This window comes from Rousettus aegyptiacus, unplaced genomic scaffold (assembly GCF_014176215.1).
Source record: "Rousettus aegyptiacus isolate mRouAeg1 unplaced genomic scaffold, mRouAeg1.p scaffold_m13_p_2, whole genome shotgun sequence".
NCBI lineage: Eukaryota > Metazoa > Chordata > Mammalia > Chiroptera > Pteropodidae > Rousettus > Rousettus aegyptiacus.
The window spans coordinates 152,412,147-152,433,291 of NW_023416295.1; the positions used below are offsets into that span (position 1 = coordinate 152,412,147).

Consider the following 21,145-nt stretch of genomic DNA (forward strand, 5'->3'; position numbering starts at 1 on the left):
TGCACAAGGACTATAATGGCTGAGTCCAAGGCAGAGAGCCGTAATTGTCTATTAACCATTTGGAACCTCAAGTCTATCACCTTGATGGATAAATAAATTGTCATTTGCCAACAGGTCCTATTCTTGAATGGTAGTTAAGAGCTCTGTAGCTCATCTTCCCTATACTTATAATTTGGACCAATTTCACCTAAGAGTGTTTAATTAACCACTTCGATTCAATTTGATTTTTCCTAAGACATTTAATTCAATAGTTATTAAGCTTCTTCATAAAAGAGACACTGACAACTTTCTTTCTTTTCACAGGATATCTAAGATCATCTTGCAAGTTAACCCCCTTTATACTATGTCACCACTTAAAAGAGCTAAGTGTCAACTTTAAACATAAAGATTTCCACTGTCTAAGCATCTTTTAAATCATTTCTAAAAATGTTTTGTAAGCCAGTGTCTTATCCTTGATAAGGATGTTCTCTCGTGATGGTTAATTTAATGTGTCAGCTTAACTGGGCCATGGTGCCCAAATACGTGGGCAAACACTATTCAGAATATTTCCGTGAGGGTGTTTTGGATGAGATTAATGTTTAAATCTGTTGACTTTCAGTGAAGCAAATTGCCCTTTATAATGTGTGCGGGCCTCATCAAATCAGTTGAAGGTCTGAACGGGACAAAAGACTGACTTTCCCTAAACAAAGGAGAATTCTGCCAGCAGCCTTTGGACTTAAATTGCAACATAGGCTCTTCCTTGGATTTTTGGCCTGCCACCAACCCCTGCAAATTTTGGAGTTTCCTGCCTCTATGTTCATGTGAGTGAATTCCTTAAAATAGATGAGATAGACATATAGATAGATATAGATATTGCCTTTTGGTTCTGTTTCTCTGAAGAATTCCAACTAATATACCCCCATTCACGATGCAGGTCTTTGAGGTGGAAGATTTTGTGTTGGCAGGATAGGATGTCTTGGGTAGTGCTAGCAATTTGTTGGAGATTCTGACTAAAGACCTATAGGCAGAAGAGAAGGGATGTTCTGGAGCTCTGATCCATGACTGAGCATAGGACATAGGGGAAAGAATTCCAATAGAACTAAGGGAGAAAAGTAGCCTCTCATAATGGTATCCTAGAAGCAATCATATAGGTCTCTGAGAGGGTATTAATAATCAATGCAACTTGATTAATTAAATTTAAAGAATCTGTTTGAAATTTTATTTTCTGGTTCTATTGTATATTTTTTTGTGCATTAGTCTGTGCAGTCATTTAATCTAAGGCCACAGGGAACTGGAAGACAGCCTCCTTCACATTAAAACCATTCATATCATATTGGTGTTGACCTGGTGCTGGGGCACACAATATCTACCCTGCTTTCCACTATTCATTCCAGCCCTTTTGGCTCACAGAAAGCAGTAAAACTGTCCTTTCCTCCAAAAGCCCATACAGATATGCTCTTGTTTATGCAATAAATGGGCTCCTGCAAATGTATGTGTTGCATATCTTTGTGAATTGCTTTATATACTGACGACACATCAGAGGAGTTGGCTATTTCAAAGTAACTTTGCAAGTATCTCATTTTTTAATGCCATAAGCTATTCTGATTCAAGATCACAACCTCTCTCTGACCTATCAGCTTTTGACATTCCATTTTGTGCTTTAGAGGTTTAATTGAAGCAAGATAAAACTATATTTAATAACATTTAATTGCCTGAGTTACTGTAGAAATGCCTAATGTATTACCAGAAAGTAGCTTAATGTCTTGAATAAATGCCAAGTTGTCCAAATCAAACTGATTGACAACTTAAAAAGAAATATCATCATTATGCACATTTTCCTATGTTTTTTTTTTCCAAAAGAAAACATTCACATGGTGAAGGGAATCAGAATCTGTTTTTATATCCCTAGAGTTATAAACATTTGTATCAAAATATTTACAATTATAGTATATGAAATATCAATCTATTGAAGAAGAAGCCAAATACAGTACTAGAACAACCCACCAATGTAATACAAATTACATGAGACGTAAGTGGCACAGAAACAGAGTAAAAGACAAGGGATTACATGGTTCACTCCAGTCATAGTTTGACTTTTTAACATAATGTGAGTATCTCTTTTGGATATATCTGATATGTAAGTATGCTTCTGCACATAAGGCAACCTTCTATAATCATGTGCTAATTAAATCATAACTAAAAAGTTTATCATCCCATAGTTTTTTGCTTACCAATTTGTCTAACCTCTGCCCAGGGAATTTGGTGGCCTGTTCTCAACATTCCCATAACCAGAATAAACACAGAGAAATATATGCAGTAATAGTCCTTTTACATAAATACCAGCAATCATGCCAGAACAACTCTCCAAAAAGTAAAAGTATATAAGAAATAGGAGGCAGGGAGAGCTGGGAGTAGAAAGTAGGCAAGATGTCTCAGTTTCTCTCTAGGGTAGATCTTCTTCTCAGGATGACAAAGGAAATGTCGTCCCAAAATAAACCCTTTAGGCAGAATCTGAGACGGCTTAAAATAGCTGCACCAGGCCAGAGCAATGCCTGCTTAACCAGGAATAACATATTATTTCTAAGTCCTATATGGAAATTCTCTTATGGCAACAGACAGATCAATTACCATCTGACTGGGTACCACTAGAGTTTTTTTGTTTTTTAAAGAAAATATCTGCCCATCACCTATATTTTTACTTATCTCATGGAAATTTTCTTATTTTCCTGGGAGCACAGGCACTCTGTTCTTATCATGACTGAAATCTAATATGCTTAATACTTTACAATTATATAGCACCTTTCACCCAAGGATCTGTTGTTTGGTTTTGGTTTATGTGTGTTTCAATAAGCTTCCAGAATTACCTTGCCTCACCTATGGAGCAGGACAAGCAGAGCCTCTGAGAGGTGGCCACTTAGGAGCCCTGATCTCCCATATGAATAATTGGGTAGAACTTTTTCAAAAGTTTATCATTTAGAGGGAGAGTAAAAGATTGTGTTACAAGGAACTATGTTCATCTCTCCTGTTATATACTTAAAAGAAACACTGATTGCATAAAAAGGGGATCTGAAAAACATAACCCTAATATAGCACTGTTGCAAGACTGCTCTTTGATCCCATAATTTGTGTGGTGCTTTCACCACAGAACTGGTTGTTAGTGGCTTTAGAGAAATTCTAGAAGAACTGCTGTGGCTTTAAGTGAGAGGCCTAGCAAAGTCCGCAGCAAGAGGTCTCCTTGAGGGATAGCTGTGTGAGGTCTGGTCTAGGTTCTGACCATCCCCCAGGGCTTCCATTGTAAAAAGTTCTCTTTCTTGGTTTAGCTAACCCACCAACTTGGCTTTGTGACTATATCTCTTCCTCCCATTTTGTCACAAATACCACTGAATTCCATAGAGCTAAATATCTCTTCTAAAGAGGGACAATGGCTTGCTGGCCGAAGCCCTCCTGTGGGACCTTCAGACTAGAATGTGATGCTTTGCTTTGGGTCAGGAGGGCGAGATGGCTTCCAGGCTTAGCATATTCAGTACAAAGACACTATCTGCTCTTGCCGGAACTTGTACCGCTCTTTTAACTTGGTGCAATAGGTCCAAGGACTGCAGTGTAAGACCCAGAGTTCACCCTTGGAAGTAGTCAGTGGTGTGGCAGCTGATGGGGCCCCAGGCAGTGTGTGTAACTGAGAACAGCTGGAGGCCAGATCTGGTGGCTGGTATGAGGCTCTCTGGCCCACAGGGAAATTCTAGCCAACTACTCTTTCCCAAGGGCAGGTTGTTGACAGTAGAGGACCACCTCAGTAACATTTGGGTTTCAGCCTCTCCCACCCCAGCTTCTCCCTCCCCCACCCCCCTCCCCATCTTGTTTTTTTCCTGCAGAGCAATTTCCACTTCCCTCCCAGATTCAACGGCTTCCTCCTCCCCACCCCCCAGATCCCCCCATAAACTTGTTCAGGCTTATTTCTTTCTCAGGACCAGATAGAGAATGCCAATGATGAAACTAAAGCAGAAGCAGATCCAGGTCAGGATGAAGGAATAGCCGTGGTGACTTTTAGTGTAGGAGGTTCCATAACCGTACGAATAGTGATGAGTGTAGATTGACACCCCGACCATAATGCACAGCCCTGCGGGGGGGTGGGGGGGGAGAAATGTTTGGTTATTTGTTTGTTTTTTTAAAACAAAGAATAAGATTTTATAATTTGTAAAAGACCCTCTTTCCTTCATCTGCAATGGGGAAAAGAAATCTGACTATTTGGCCCAAAATAGTAGTTCTGTCAATTTGCCCTGAACCAAGCTTGATGTTTCTATTGGTAAATTACATATCTTTACTGGCTGGTGTGGCTGCAAGTGTGAAGTCAAATCAGAACTTCATGTCTACCACCCAGCTTTCCCGTCTGGACCCCGGCACATTCGGCAGGCTGGCTGCCCAGGGATGCAAAAGAACATGGCATTCCTCCAAACAGTGTGTATGTGGGAAGAATGACAGGAGAATGAGAATGGCAACAATTGTGAGCATTGTGGCCATGGTTTCATCTTTCTGAAGACTCTCACATGCCCTCCATCTTCAAGTGTCTTGTACACAAGTAGTACCAATGTGCTTGCCCCAGCCGCTCGGGAACACTAGATTTCAATGATGAAGCAAATGAGGATTCTAATTCCAAGCAGTTATCAGGAATCCTCAAAAAGAGACTAAATAACCAGAGGAGAGGATTGTACAAAGCCGCTTCCCTGAGTGAGCTGTGTGTTTATCTGTCCGAGTTGCCAGTAACGCCCACGGTAAGATCTACATAAAACATTGCCTGCATTAACCGGAGTCCACGCCTGAGATACTCACAGCACACCAGCATGGTGGCTCCCGAGAGGAAGAAGCGGTTTCCCTTCTCCATGGTGAAGAGCTGGAACACGAAGACCACAAGGGAGATGACAGAGAAGATGATGGAAAGGATCATGAAGGCCTGCACTGCCTTGAGCGCATCTGTGGACACAGGGCGAAGAGAGCAAGGGTGTCAGGCTGACCAATCCCCAGCAGGCTGGATGGTTCCCCAATCACATAGAGCATCAGCACAGAATACAATATCTTTCCAGATACCTTCACTGGCATAGGGCAGGTCTCCATCGCAGTTACCATTGGTACAGTTTTTCCAAAGACCTACTGATGCTTGTCCATAATCTGAAACCACCCAGACCTGAAACCAGAAGGAAAAAAAAAAGTTATTTAAAAACTGACCCCTTGCTTTAAAAAAAGAAATGGCAAATAAGTTTGTGTCGGGACCAAATCTTAATCAAGGCACCCTATTTAGCTGCAAATATGGCTAAGCAACCCATCTCTTGGTGGAAATAAGTTTCAACTAAAACTGAAGTCACAAAGTTTCCAAGGGAAAAGAGAGAGAGGACTGTGTGATCAAGGGGAAATCACCTAGCCTCTCTGGGCTTCATATTCCTCATCACTCTAAAAAAAAAAAAAAAAAAGGAAGTAATTCAACCACAGAGGTTTAAAATTCTAAGGTTCTAAGAAATGGAAACCTTGAATGAGGAAATTGGTTTTAAGGAGGCACAATTCCTACTCTATCAAGATTATTTCACTTAAGGGCCTAGCTAAGAAGGAAAAAAAGTTAAGGAAAAATGTTCAACTGGAGACAATTAAGAAGCACAAGGGAACTAAGAAAATAGCAATGAGTCGGGGTGATTTACAAACCACTTTTGTCTACACAGAGTGATCAAACTTTGATGGTCACAACATGCCAGGTAATTTCACAGTAAAATAGTACCATAAGAACTTTATGGTGGGGGCAGCTAAAAGTAGAAGAATGACCAGAATATATTCTCTGAGGCTCATCATGGTACCCCTACTTACCCTCCCCAATATAAACAGTTATCCTACTGGAATGAAAAACAAACACCCAGCTCTGTCCATAGAGTATTTGTCTGTTAAAATGCATGATATAGGAAAGGCAAGGCCAAGCGTGCAATTGCCTGCTTTTGATTCCATATTCAGCACCTCGGCATCCACTGATATAGTTTGAAGTCACTTATCAGACGTGTTGCCCTAAGAGACTCAGGGACTGGCATACAGAATGGCTGAATTAAAGTCTTGAGGAGGCTGCATAGGCAAAGGTTCTGTCTTATCATGGTCACGTTTAAATTAGCTTTGCTTATAATCACACCCCCAATGTTGACAAAACTCTTCCAACTGAACTTTAAAGCCCACTTATCCTGTAACTGTAACAGGTACCTAAACAGACTCTGGAACCATCATTTGCCTGTCTAGCGATTGGTAGCCTTAGTTTTTATCCCCAAGGAACTATCTTTTTTTTTCCTAAGAGAACACACACACAAAACAAATTAGATGTTACAAACTACCACGAGAGGGCAGAGTAGCCCAAAGTTCAAAGAAAGACTTGGCTACCTCTGCCATATGTTTATATTGTCTCGAGTGAGTGAATTCAGAGGAACCAGGTTAATATTGCGAAATTCTACTTTCACGTGCTACCCTTCACTCAGAACTTGAATCCATCAGTCTGGCAACCAAAGCTTTTCATCACGTCCCTCGCTAATCAAGGTTCCTAGAAGGAAGTTCTGCTCCTGACACCTGGTAGCTCTCATAATGCCCTGAACGAAACCTGTCCCTGCCACCTGGGCCTCTTGAATAGCACTCCTGTCTGGAATGCATGCTCCTGCTCCTTCCGCCATCCATCTTTATACCAAGGGGAAGCCCAGTCCCCCCAGCTCCACCTTAGCTGAGAAAACTCCTGTCGAGACTGAATGGACCTCACTGTCTTCTCCAGGCTCTAGATGCCTACAGCCTGGTGGGCTCACTCCCACAGACAGTGGCTTTTATCTTCCTGTTATTCAGTTGTTGGAAGTGCAAGTGTGTGCGTTTATTTTTTTTTTTTCCTACAACTAAGCTGAAAATTCACAAAGGGCAGGGATTGTGGCTTCAATATCTTTTGTAGTAATTTGTGTAAATATTTAAATAACTCATGAATGAATGAATGAACAAAAGACTATTATTACTCACGTTGGCGATGGTGGAAACAAATAACATAATGACAGTGGCAATGTGGACCACAAAGATGCCAGCCAGTAATACCAACATCTTGGCTTTTTGATGACTTGCGAGTACAGAGAGTCCTGAGAAGAAAGAAGAAAACAAATGGGAAAGAAAAGGTTACTGTCAGATTTAATAAAGTAATTCAGCTTTCCCACACATGTGAAGTACCTGCTAAAATCAGGAGGAGATGCAATAAAAACCATCATGATTTCGTCATAAATTCCTGAAAACAGCCCGGTTCCCTAAATGCCTATTTGTCTATTTATATGTATACCTAAATATAAACACCATTCTGCATCTCAGGTATTTATATACTCTTAATTCAACCTGTTTCAAAAAAAAAAAAAAAACATTTTATAACCTTTAATATTTTACTTTGTTCGTGTTTTAGAGGCCAAAAGTAGGACTTGGACTTTGAAAAGGCCTTTGACAACTACAATTTTCAGTGAAACAATGTCATATAAATTTCCATTTTCCACTAGGAATTTACTGTTTCCACTGGGAACGTATCCCTGCCTCTGTCAAACTGCTTACCCAGCAATTGTAATAGAAACGGATCTCTTCCTCAATGCCCACAGACAGGATAGGCTACTAATTTGATCCCGGGTGAGATATAAAATGTGAGAGTCACCACTTCTATTATTATAATGCTCTTTGGTATTCAATAATTATAACAACCTAATTACAGTTTAATGGTCTGATCACCTACGTGTTGACTATTTCAGACTCATTACTGCACCTGAGCCTTTGGGCTGCGTGTCCCCATGGTAGAAACTGTGCTATTGGTTTGGGCTCAGGCATAGAGTTATTTCCTATGACTCAATATGACAGTTCTGGGAGCTTTGGAAGTATGCAGCTTGAGATACCACCAAATGTGCCTTCTACTTTTACATGACATTTATACAAATTCCAATCTTTCAATACTCAATACAGAAGACAAGCAAATGCATAAATCACATGGTGGGAGAACTGGAAACGAAAATAAATTAAGAATGTACATGGATAAACAAAAGCTTTCAGCCATAATCTCAGCAGTGTAGAAAAAAAGAGCCTATTGATCATAAAACCCAGAAAATAAAGGAAGTGTGAAGGACGCACATGGGAGGCTATTGTGATTTATGTCAGCTGCAGGAGTGTTTTGTCATGCTCAAGACAGTTAAGATGCAATGCGGACTCCTAGGGACTTCAAAGCAAAGGGCTCCAGCTGATTCACACTCTAGGCAGGCTGGACTTGTGGGCATCTCCACCTAGGGAGGAGATAGCTGTGCACATCCTGCAATTGTCCCACATCTCTCTCTCACTCCACCTAATTTAATTGAAGCTTTGAGTATTCTTGAGCCACTTTCCTATTATACCAGGTATTTATTGGAGAGCACTAATACTATCATTCCAACACTTCAGGTGTCTTTTATCTCTGCTCAGAAAGCACTAGAGTGCCTTGCTCTTTCTTCCCAGGCCAGGAATGAGAGGCACACACTGGCTTCCATGTTCAGCCAGACCCCATTCTTCCCAATCCAAGCACTTTCCTCCAACCCAGGCCATTTCCACTGGAATTTGTCCAATTTGACTGTGAGTGACAAAAATGAAGTTGATCTTGATGCCTCAGGGGAGGGTTTGGAGCTTTCATGTCTCCTCTGAATAACTCACCCCACACATTCAAATTCATTTTTGCTTTTCTTGACTTCTTGCACCCCTCCACAATTTTCTGCTTGACTTTAATGCACAGCGGAAAAAGATTTCGGAATTACACAGAGGCTGAGTTAGAATCACATAAAGTTATTTGACTTTTCTGTCTCAGTTGCCTCCTATATGAAGTAAGAGGTTGCAATGCCAATTTTACAGGAACAATGGGGGTCAAACTGGATCATAGATGTAAAACTCCTTGCTTGGATTACAATCATTAGTATTACTATTATTATCATACGAAACAATGTAGCTGTTGCCAACCCAACCCAGGCAGTTAGTCACCAGGCCACCTCATGCTAAGTGCAAGTAATAGGATATCTGTCACCTAGTTCGTGACGCTATCTGTATAAATCTATTTTGGTCCTCTTAGAAATTGCCATTATGCCTAATCCTTGCCTCTTGAGCGGGGAGACCACTACAAACACACCCTCGGGAATGAGGGAGAAAGTTCATTCTTCTCAGCCATGTGCTGACACCCTCCCAACATTCTCGGGATTCACATCATCCATCACTCAGCCCTGGCCTCACTGCTCATGGGGAAAAGAATAGGCTGACTACAGAGAATTAAAATATTATATAACGAGTCTCATGTTTAATCCTCCTTGGGCTCTATAAATGACTTTTTCTTCCTTTTGTTTTTAATTTACGAACGTCCTCCCCCTAATAGTGGCTGAGGGGCCAAGAACAGAATATAATACGCCAGCCAAGTGAGGCCTCCGAGATGAGGCCGAGGAAACGCAAGTTCCCTCCCTTACGTGGCATGGGGGATTCAGCGGCCTTTCCATCTCCTTGGTCAAACTGACTCCTTTTCGCGTCTGCCCACACTCTCCGTTTTTGATGACTTAAACATTGTTTCACTCCAAATACCTTCCTCGCACTGCACCCCCACCTTGGCCCATCCACCACACTCCCGGAGCACAAGTCCTTCCTGGCCTGTGGCTCTCCCTTCTGAGCTAAACCACAGTTCCACCTGACCACTGTCCCCTGCCAGGGACAGACAGGAGGAGTGGGTGGGGGGATCAAGCAAAGAAACGCCTCGAAATCTTTCACCTTAGATGTCTGCAACTGTGCCACAGCTATTCATCAAGGAAAGGAACACAATGCCTTGTATTAGCAAACGTTCTTAGTGCATAGAACACACAGTTATCTTCGCTCTGGCTGCTGTATCCAGCCAGAAGGGGCTGTCTAGCTGGAGCTATCACATTATACCTAGAACTTCTCCATCTTTTCATTGCCCTACATTTGTCAAGTTTTTTAGCGTCGTCCATTGTCAGCTTGGAGGGGTTCCCATTATTTTCAGTGGCGCTCCCCAATACATTCAGAAACAGAATGAACTATATTCTTAAATTTCTGGCCTGGATCATCCCTAGTTACCCAGTCACAATACTAAAGGACCCTCCCACCACCCTCAGCAGAGAACCCCTCAGCCTGAGGAAGGAAGGGGCGCGAGAAGATGATCCTCGTGACCTTTATGGACAATCAGGAGTGACACCTGACGGGTGAATCTCTGGGCATCTCCCAAACAGCAGAGCAGATGGGTTTAAATAACGGAAGACCCCTTGCTCTTAGGACTGCCACCCTCGCATCATTTGCAGTGTAGCTTGCAGGGAGTCTCATTTCCACGTCCTGGTGTGTACCTTGCTTCATAAAAAAAAATCATTGAAAAGACACCATTTCTGAGCATTTGTATCATTGTCCGCATTGCCTGCTATAACTCTCTCTCCTGGCAGTACGTTTTACTAACACAAGAACTGGCTTCTCCTCCACACCTTTCTAAAATCTGTGGATGTCAGTCTCCGATGAAAAGCATACTCCTAGTCATAGCTGCACAGCTCAAACCAGGGAGCAGGGGCTAACGGCATGGCCGTTCTGCCTCTCTCAGCATCTGCTGCACTGAACAGTCCCAAAGTTTGTCAGTTGGTGACTGGAAACTCCCATACAATAGCATTACTTGTGGTGCTCAGACCCAGGCCACCGGAGCGAGTCAACTCCTTAAAGAACATCCACTGACTGAATTATGTGGGGTGCCAGGAACATATTTCTCCACCCACCACTGTAATCAGAACGGAATCTCCTCCTTTACCTTCACCGACCCAACGTGCCTGGAACAGGGGTGGTCAGGACTCCATGGGACTGAGTGGGAAACTGAGAAACGCATAGGAGGTATGAATGTTGAAACTCTATAGAGAAAAGTGCCTGTTAAGAAAAATGCATGTAGGAGACTTACAGCCGCACATAGGTTCTCTGTCATCCCTTCCCTGTTCTTCTTTCTGCCCTAACGCACAGGTCGGCCAGTTCCCTTTCCAGCGCCGCCATTTTTTGTTTCTGACCGCGCTTCTCCTTTCCTTCTTGCAATGCCCAGACCACATTAGGGCAGCAGTCTCTTTATGCTCCTGTCCCTGATGCAAGCCTCACGGCCACTGGCCATTCTAGATCTGGATTAAGTTCTTTGCTAATAGAAAATTTATTACAGTCAGTGGAAGTGACCCTGAGGATCACAATTGCTGGCGATTGGAGCCATAAATGACTACCTACTGCGGGCAAGGGGGATAACTGTCCTCTTTAGTTGTCTCCACCTAGTGAAATTTTTATTGGTTTCTTGCTTTCCCCCCTCCCACTCTCCACCACCTCTCCCCGCCCCCCACCTCAAAAATGAAAGAACCAAAGGAACATAGCTCTGAGACTGGCTTGCATTGCCTCTTAGCCTTCGTTCAGATAGCTTAACACATTTAATATCCTCTGGCCATGAAAAATTAACCAGGCCCCTGTGGACACCTTTTCTTTTCTAATGAGCAACTGGTACTTCAGAGACTCGGAATAATTGATTTCTAAAGGAACAGTAGGGGAGTTTAGATGTTAGTAATTTGGCTCTGCGGTTGCTAAGTTAGGGGTCAGATAACTTCTTCCTGCCGAGTTGTCTGTGAGTGTATAGCACTGCCATGAGAGTCTGGGAGAAGCAGTTCTTTAAGGCACAGTAATTGAAAGCAATGCAATAAAATAGAGCAACCCAAAACCTACTTCTCCAGCAAAGGAAGTGGTAGAAATCCTGGGTTTGAGTCACTGAAGAATTAGCCTGAGCCTGGGGAATACAACATAATCAGAAATGAGGGCTGAGAGGCTGTGTGAGCATCAGAAGAGTCCCACAGAGCTCAAATGTCCATGATTCATTTGAGAGTGGGAGAGATTCTCCCAGACAAAGGCAAAGTGGAGACATCCTCTACCAGATGGCGCAAGAGAGCTTTCTGGAATGCTGCGTGTGGCTCTGGCTGACTGAAGAAGGCAGTTTAGTCATTTCCCTGGCAGCCTAAGTTAGCCCAGGCTTTTCTGGGGGGGAAGAGAGCAATAACAGCCAGATGCCAAGTTCCCTGTTTCTCCTTCCTCTCATCTCAGTTTGATTGCCCAAAACATCACAGTCAAACCATGAGTTCTTCCTTCATTATTTATCTCTCGTCCATTCTTACTTTCCATTGTCCTTGTGCAGCCAGTTCAGATTCTTGCCTGGATCATAAGCATCAGCCTCTCCTGCGATCCTCTCCCCGAACTTCTCTAATATAATCTCCACAGTGCCAGTGGGTTATCCAAGCATGTCACCCGTCTGCTCAAAATCCTCCAACCATCCCACCACCAAGAAAGAGATTCCAAACACTGCAGGTATGCTGGCCCTGGAAATCTTAGAAATTTGAGAATCCAAGGAATTTGATTTCAAAAGGAAAAAAAAAAAAAAAAGCCCCGACTTTGTGGCCTTCTTTTAGGAACTACCTATCAAATTCTTTTCAAGAAGCTCAAATCCTGCCTTCACTAGGAAGCCTTCCCAGATACGGAGTTCAGAAGTACTCATTTCCCCCTGTTACACTACAGCCCTTCCAGACTCCCTTTATTAAAAGCCCCAGTGGCAGCCTGACTGGCAACAGTTATTTACAGAAATGTTCAGCTCCTACATCCTGAAGACGCTAAGGTCCTAAAGGAAGAAGAGTCTTGTCTATGATAGGTACCAAATAAAAACCTGTTTAGTGAGCAAATAAATGGATTAAGGAAAACAATATCTTCTTCTTGGTAGAAGAATAATCAACATCTAAGTGACTGAAGTCTTCATGATAAACAGAACTCTGAAGGGGAAATGTTTTCCTTTTTTTACATACATGAACTTTAGTCCTTTACTATCCTTAGCCATTATTTATATAGTACTATAACTATGTACTGAGCATCTAGTTACAGGCAAACTCTTTGTTATATATTTCCATATAAATATCTATGCAAACAAGTGAATATTTCCTGAGTACCTTCCACATTTGAATATACAAGGTTATATACACCCCTTGTTTGCTGCCTTTTTTCCAGAGGAAATAAGTGAATGCAAAGATAATATCTTAAATTTCTAAACACCATTTTGTCCATAGATTTAACTTTTCTATCTATCTCTTTAAGTTATAGAATCTCTGGACTAAAGTGAGGCGGGGCTTAAAGTTTCTCCCCAGTACATGAAAGTTATCTGCAAATCTACACCAAGAAACTATCTAAACCATGCCTTAAACTCTTCTGGTCACAGGGAGCTCAGTACCTACCAATACCCACGCGCCTCACCCTACCCCCAATAGGAAGGTCCTTCTGACAGTGCATTAGAGTCTGCTTTAGTCAACAATTATCCCTGATCTTAGTCCTGCCCTTTGTCTCATGCTTCCTCTTCACCCTTTTCTAAAATGGTTACCTTTGCAGCAGAACTTCCAGGTTATCAGACAGCCAGAGGACAACAACTTAGATCCTAAAATCTCAATCATGTTAGAACACAGTCCTGACATTACTTGACTGCTAGACACTACTTTGTCTTTTCACCGATGTTTTTTTTCTGACAGTGACATCGCACTCTCTTTCTGGATAATTGCAAACTTTGAAGAAACTGTTCTCGCACCATCTGACCAAAGACACGCTGCTTCCCCCAAGGCACGAGAAAAGATGAAAGGCCAAGCTGCTCCTGGTCATATGACTGCCATGAGTCAGCCCACGTCTCCGTGCCATCTTCCTCCACATGACATCTAAAACTTTGGCCGCCGCGTCTTCCTAAGGGCACTATGTGGGGTGGGGGCATGAACGTCTTTCTGTCCCCCACACGTCAAGATCATTTTGCTTTTGGTGGTTTGTTTTTGATGTTTCTTCCCCACTGAGGATCGTTTGGGTTGGCGAAGTGGATGTCCACTTAACACAAAAGCAGAAAAGGAAATACTCTCTTTCGTGAGCAGACGTAGAGGATGTACCCAGAGGAGGAAAGGGCTGGAATTAAAGGCTAGCCGAGTAGATGAGCTTTTCTGGCCTTTGTTATTGTTGTTTTTATCGACTGTACTTTCCATTCTAAATATTGTTTTCACGTAGGGGCAGGAGAGGGGGATGTTATTTCTCTGTGGGAAACGTGGAGAAAAAAGATCCTAAAGAACCATTTCCTCCTGCCTCAGGATGTTTGGTGTGGGACACAAGAGCTTCAGGTTGTACTTCACTATAGACACACCATACCTTTACGTAAAACGAGAGGCTTGGGCCAGCAAAATGAGCTTTAAGCTTCTCTGGCAGAGCCTGAGGACCGAGAACTACACTAAAAGAAATAACATAAATCTTGTTTTTGCAAATGCTCCCAAGTAGAACAACATCCCTCTCTTCTTTCCCCTTGTCCTTAGTCGTTTCCGGGGTGGGGGCGGATCTGGACCACATCTGCAAAGGCCGAGGCCAGGCCTGGCCTGAGGAGCTGGGCCCAGCCAACACCCCCAGACCGCAGCTGGTCAGGCCATCGGGCGAGGTCTCCTGGGCGAGGTCGGAAGCTTCAGTGTCTTCTGCTTCTGACAACAGAGGAGTGTTCTGGCAGCCAGAATGTCTTCAAGGGAGAGGTTGCCAAGATAATAACTAGGGTTTGGGAAGAAAATCAAGGTGTGGCCGGGCCCCAGAGGCACTTGGGTGGGTCCTACAAGAGATGGCGGCAACATGCTTCAACCAGCAAAGCTGCAGCCTTGAGGGGTATCAAGCGCTGGGAAGGACGCCACGTAGCCAGAGGCACCCAGAGAGTGTCGGGTGGGCTGCGGGCTTGGTTTCTCTTGCTAAGGTCTGCTGGTTGTTTAGAAGTTCGGAGGCATTTAGGCTATTCAGTCCAGTCCCTTGACAAAGGAGGAAATACACATCCCCATAGGGAAAGCAGAATCGGAACAGAAGCCCATCAACTCCTAGGCCTTTTCCGCCCCGGTGTGATTTTCTCTCACCCATATTTGTTTAGGGTTCAGTAGAAGTTCTAGAACTATCCTTTACTCTCTTCCTCCAGCAACCTCCTAGTTAAGCAGAGGGTCAACACAGCCCTTCAAAACAGTGCCATTGGCAAAAACAAAGGATCTTTCAAGGACCACCGCTTTTTCCTGCCTGGCCACCAAGGGCCCAAATTGATCTACGCACTCCAAACTCCGAGACAAGCTTCAGTCATTCCATCCTGGCCCCCAACCGAAGCACAAAGCAAAGGAGGTTCCAGGCTTCAGGTTCAGAGCCCTTTCTCTGAGCTAAGTGTGAATCCTCGCTTGCTCAACTCCCTTTTTCCAGATAGTAAGCCTCTTTCCAAGTCTCTGTGGCTCCAGGCCCCTGAGAAGGGGCCTCTGATAATTTGAAAGAAAAAAACCCCAAATGTCAAGGACCTTATTTTTCTCTCAGCTCTGATCTGATCCTTCTGAAAAGACGAGAAAGAGCGAGGAAATTACTGCTCTGTTGGCACAAATGTTTGATGGAAATGCAAATGATTCCAAGGACATATTGACTAACATTTGCGCCTGAACAACAAAGCATTCTTCACAGGGCAAAAAAAAAAAAAAAAAAAAAAAAGAACACGGGGCCCTATAAGGACTGTCGTGAAACACCACTGAGGGTACATGGTCCCCCAAACAAGAAGGGAGGGAGTTTGGCATGGAAATATCCTCGCACTGCTGTCTTGCTCTTTCACTCCTCCCTACCTCTCTCCTTCCACTTCATTCTTTCTCCTTTTCCTAGGTCTTTCCACTTGCAACTTCTCAGCCCCAACACACAGGCTTAAAGGAACATGGACAGCGGCGGACCTACTTGCTCCCTCCCCCACCATTTCCTCCTAGCACCTTCCCTTTCCTCCTTTCAATTTGTTCCTAATTCACTTTCATCCACACCTTTACGGCCACACCTTCATGTGACAGGCTTTCCCTCCTTGAGAAGAGGGTGGAGCGCCTTTCCGCCTTTCTGAGGACAGGCTCAGTTTCTCTCTGAGCCTGGTTGGGTTCCTCATGAATCCCTTGCTGTTGTCTGCCACGATTCATCTGAGCTGGCATTTTCGTTTGTTTCTTTCATTAATCAAACCCCTTCCTTTTCTTCCTAGAGTTGGGTGAATGCTCTAGGCTATCTGATGATAAAGCCCAGGAACAGGATGAGTACAGAATCTCCAAGTGGATGAGGCAGAGGAAGCTGCCTGGGTCTTCAATCTTCTACAAATGTCTGTTCTAAAGCAACACGTTGCCTCTTGCCCTGTTTCAATTTTCTATGCATTTCTATGGATTAAACTAGCTGTTAGCATGAGCCAAGGGATTTCTTTAAATTGGAATGGCAGTATTTGAGAACAATAGAATTTCAGAGCCAAGAGGGGCCTTGGAAGCCATCGAGTTCAGTTCCCTTGATTAAAAAGACAAGCAGCCTCGCCATGGTCACCTGGTGGAGTAGCAGCAAGACCACAGCCCCTCTGCCTTGCCGTTCAGTCACCTGGCATCTACCCTAGGGTTCTTGCCACCAGTTTCAACTTAGGCCTAATTCTTGATTTTAATTACCCCATTTGAAAAGAGAATTCATGAAACAGGCTCAAGAAATAAAAAAAACACCACATTCACATAAGGCTATAGGCACCAGTAATAGAGGAGTCTGTTTCAGTTCAGAAAAATGCCATTTCCACACCAGGAAAAAAAATATTGACCCAAATATTTTGCTAAAAAGAAGGAGAGAGAAACAGCGATCTCCTATCCAAGAAACTGTCATTTTATCCTAAAGGTTTGTCACTGTGCTTCTTCTCAGTGGATCTTCCAATTAAATTGAGAGAAATGATTTTACCCAGTCCGAGCAGCAGGGACTGAAATGTTACGAAGAGCGGTCTCGAGACATGTGTCTTTGCAGGTGGGTTACTGGGAATTCAAGTAAACTCCTAAGCAGAACCATATTTGGGCTCCCTTGGTTACTGGATAGAAATCCAAGTCATCTGGACGGAACTGGGAAGAATACTGAAAACGGGAAGTTGACGTCAGAAATTCCAGCTCAGTGTTGCTTAAGGGTGATGTGCTCTCCCCGAGAGACTGACACCCAGAATGCAGCAGGTAGACCCAGGCTACCCTGGCTTGGCAGCCTGTTCCTCCAGTTACCATGGCAGGGGGGTAACAGTGTAAAGGTGTGGGCTACAGGAACTATAGACCAAGTTCAGGGACAACTCTCCCAAGGCCAAGTTAGAAGCCTCCGTACCTAGTATTAGGTCGATTTAACCAGGATCTCGGGGGTAGCGACTGGGTGTGCCCCTCTAAGTACATATATCCAAGAGTCTCAAATGCTCCTGAGCTTTTGTGTTAGGCATCCATATGTATATATGTTGTAAATTAAAGAAGGAAACACACCACGTATTTAGAAAATGAAATTCCTCAAAATCAAATCATGTGGGTATGGCTGACTATGTATATAGTTTCAAAGTTTCAAAAATGCTCTTAGGCAATAATAATAATTATACAGATCCATCAAGTTTTATCCAAAATATTAAGTAGAGTTAAATGTTTAGAAGATAAGGAGCATTGGGTGGCGCAGCAACAACAAAAAACAGAATCAATATTTTCTGGGTCGCTTCAGGACTACAGAACTAGGAACAAAGAATAGAAGTTATAGAGAAACCAATTTTGCTGGATTTAAGATATCAATAATTAGAGCTGTCCAACGAAGGAGGATGGAGGAAACCAAATAGTTTCCACACTGCCGCCGCTTTTCTAGGGTATTGATTTTAAGCTGTTTATTACGAAACAAAAGACTCAGAAAGAACATTTGACCCTCCCCCTTGCCCTGCTCCAGAGATTCAGACAGAATAACCTACTGCAGGAGTGAGATCTTGGGAAGTTCGCCTTAGCCTCGTTTGAATTAAATATCGTAAATAAAAGGACGGGCCTGTTAGCCAGATACCCACTGTGTCCCACTGCTTGTGAGTCACCCAGCAAGAATTTTCCTGCCATGTATGTTGTCTTCCTCAACTCTCGCCCATTCTCACTTCTGAAATCTCATACCCCATACTCCTCCTTGTCTCCTCCATCCAAAATGTCTTATATGCCCAATGTTGTCTGTCTTTGGAATTTTTTATGCTTCTGTGAATTTCCCATGTGCAGGTATTAAACATCTGATTTTTCTCCTGTTAATCTGTCTCTGTCGATTTGATTATTACCGCGGCTAGAACGTAGAAGGCGGGAGGAAAAGTATTAGTCGTTTTTAGCCCCTACAAGGATGAGCCGAGGTACTGAGCCCCCACCTCCTGGAAATGTTAAGGAAATGTAAAATGACCATCCTCCCAGTGTAAAAATAAGATTTCTGTACTTGGTAGGAATATGACAGAGCGGATCTTCAAAATCTTTTCTAAACTAAGAATCCAACGAACAAAATCAAAGATGGAATACAACTGAATTTGCGGTGCCCTTTTCTGTGGCTATTTTTCGGATGTATTTCCCAGCAGGCTCTGAGATGTCTGTAGACAAGCCGTTTTGCTTTTCCTATAAGCCTTCCGGGTCTCTGACTCCTCACTCTCCATTGATCTCAACAGGTCCTGTATGAATCAAAACCACCCAGCCGGCCGGACCAAGCCAAGAGGGTCTGCATCCACAGGGTGGTCTTGATGGCATCCAATCACTAGCCTTCTCTGGGAACGCTGGGAACTGGTTGTGCCCACAGGGGTCTCCTGAGGGAACCAGGAAGAGCTGAGAAAGCTGTAGCAAGTTTTTTTCCGCAGTCTGTAGAAGGATATCCTTCCTTCCTCAGAAGTCTGCCCTGTGCTTCTGGGAGGTAGCCAGCATCTGGTCTAGGATGCGACCTGCTCTGGGTTGGTCCTTGATGGCCTTCTGCCAGCTCCCAAGACAGTTTCGTGCCCTTCGACAATGTACAGTCTGGGGATCCTCTGACCAGGACTCGAGACCGGATGTCCTGCTGCCCTCCAGACAGCACTCCACCCCCGCCCCACTCTTCAGAGTCTGGGGTGGAATTCGATCCTCCTCTGAGGGTAGGAGGCAGCAAGGGGAGAAAATATAACCCTTGTATTTCAGTACTGTCAAAGACTTACAGCTGCAACCTAAAAAAACTGCCACAGCTAAGGTACTCTTTGACTACTTGGAGGTACAGGGGAAGGCAGGAATCCGAACAGCATTTTTTAAATGGCCCTCAAAGTCCAGGAAAAGTACATTACACTGTAGTTTATAAAACTACATGCTACACAAATAATACAATTCATGATGGTTTACACCCCTGGAATTATCGGTGTTTTCTATTTGCGGACTGGCTAAATATTGCTTATTAGTTTTAACCTGCACAGAACTAGATTTGTACTAGCTTCACGGAATACCATTACCACCAACTTGGTAATGGCTTTCCTAATCCACATGCGTGTGATCTGGAAATAGTAAACGTTTTAAGCAAATGTGGGAGTCGTTCCCTGCATCTTGAGAAGTTGCCCTTGCCTTTACTCAATCATCTCCCTGAGGGCAGTTTTACTAGGCCAGTTGCCTGTACAATGCACACAGGCTGATTATGTTTAAATCTCTTCCAACAGACTACATTTCTAAAGGAAAAGTCTAATTTTATCAGACAAGCTGAATCTTGTCATTTTCTTCATCTTGTTTATGTGTGCGTGTGTGTGGTGGTGGGGGGAGGAATCCACCAGTATCTATGTTGAAATAGGCCACACCTCAACCAAAATGCTAACCTAAAAAAAAAAAAAAAAAAAGGCAAACAGAAATCACCCTTCTTCCTTTCTCCAGACCCACTTCATAATTAGCAGGAATGTTTGCATTTGTACCACCGATTTAGAAAAGAGTGAGAAGATAAAAGTTCCAAAACAATCACTGCCTTTCATGCAGAAAAATTCCATATCCACCTAAAAAAAAAAATGTATCATTTCTGATACATCAACTCTTCACTCAGAAAAAAAAACATCTGGAGTGGAAGCACAAAACCATTCAATGTTTTTGTTCCAGGACCAGATGAAATTCCCCTGCCCCACTCTCTCCCCAACACCCAGGTTCCCTCCTGACTCTCCTGTTCTGCACATCTGGCCTAGGAGAGAAGGAGCGCTGGAATCCACATCAGCCTCCTGGTTCCATCAAACGAACCCCTCCCAAGTCTTATTTGAAACACCAGTTGCTTCCCTCTCTTTCTCTCTCTCCCCTCCTTTCTCCCTCCCTCCCTAACTCTAACGGTTTCCTTTCAAGAAAACCCACCCCCCTCCTCCCATCCTGTGGGGAGAAAAAACACTTTTAAACAGAAGCGAATGAACAAACGAAAGGGCAGTAGTAAAAGCAGCAGCAAAAAATAAACTGAAAAGCAGACATCGATCCACTGTCAGCCAAAAAAAAAAAAAAGTCCAGCAAACAACTAAGCAGCAGAGAAAGAATTCAAGTCTTGAAGCAATTTGAATCAAAATGGAGGAATGGGAAACATCTGTCTGGCAAAGAGCAGTATGTCATGGCAAAGTTATGCAGCGCTTCCTCCGTGAAGAATATCCTATCCAGGTGTGTTCCAAAGTCCTCGCTCCCTTCACATCTTCAGAGCAAGAACCCAGTTGCTGCAAGACGTAATTGCAGCCTGGTACTGCTGATTTCCTCGACAGCCCCCCTCCCCACCGTCAAAATATACTTTTCTAAACCTTATGGGAAAAGTTGTCTCCGTATCTACTTTTCACCAGACGTGTCGAGGATTCGACTCAAGGAATCAAAGAAAAATAGCAAAGGAAAAAAGAAAAAGAAAAACTTAGATGAAGTAGAAGAAAAGACAGCAGTGGAAAGGAAAGGGAAAACGCTCATTTTCTCCGCAGCGTTGGGAGCTCTTACCTGAGGGTCCCAGCGACTGAGTGGCAGGAGCTGGCAGCTGCCTGGTCAGTCCGCTCTTCTGGAGGTCTGTGACCGCAGTGAGGGGAGGGACCTGCCTCCCGAGGTTATAAGTTTCCTGCGCTGGTGTGCTGGGGTGTGTGATGGGCGGTTTCTTTTCACTGTGTTTTAAAGGAGTTTCTATGAATCAGTCTGCCTTAAAAAAAAAAAAAAAAAGATTTGTTGGTAAGCTACGCCCTGCTAAGTTGGCAGTCAGTCAAGAGGCTGGGAGTGAGCCATCAATTCAAAGAAGCCTGTTTAGGCTCCTTCTGACTCAGACACACAGACCACAGTGGAAAAAGGAGTGACATTGCTTCAAA

At 43.5% G+C, this 21,145-nt stretch overlaps 1 protein-coding gene across 1 annotated transcript; it reads right to left on the reverse strand.

Annotated features, from left to right (window-relative positions):
- Window positions 1–1,853: 1,853 nt before the first annotated feature.
- EMP1 (epithelial membrane protein 1) lies at window positions 1,854–20,940 on the reverse strand. The gene is made up of 5 exons (XM_016140531.2): window positions 20,790–20,940; window positions 6,988–7,100; window positions 5,059–5,155; window positions 4,804–4,944; window positions 1,854–4,093 (listed from the first exon to the last, which is right to left on the reverse strand). Exons 2-5 carry the CDS (start codon window positions 7,063–7,065, stop codon window positions 3,927–3,929), a joined length of 483 nt encoding a protein of 160 aa, XP_015996017.1. The 5' UTR covers window positions 7,066–7,100; window positions 20,790–20,940; the 3' UTR covers window positions 1,854–3,926.
- Between the last annotated feature and the right edge of the window lie 205 nt (window positions 20,941–21,145).

Excerpts from the sequence above, each read along its gene's own strand:
- EMP1 (XM_016140531.2), bottom strand. The coding sequence starts at position 7,065 with ATGTTGGTATTACTGGCTGGCATCTTTGTGGTCCACATTGCCACTGTC. Across the intron at positions 5,156-6,987 it reads TTGTTTCCACCATCGCCAAC|GTCTGGGTGGTTTCAGATTA; the intron begins GTGAGTAATAAT and ends TTCTGGTTTCAG. Across the intron at positions 4,945-5,058 it reads CCTGCCCTATGCCAGTGAAG|ATGCGCTCAAGGCAGTGCAG; the intron begins GTATCTGGAAAG and ends CTGTGTCCACAG.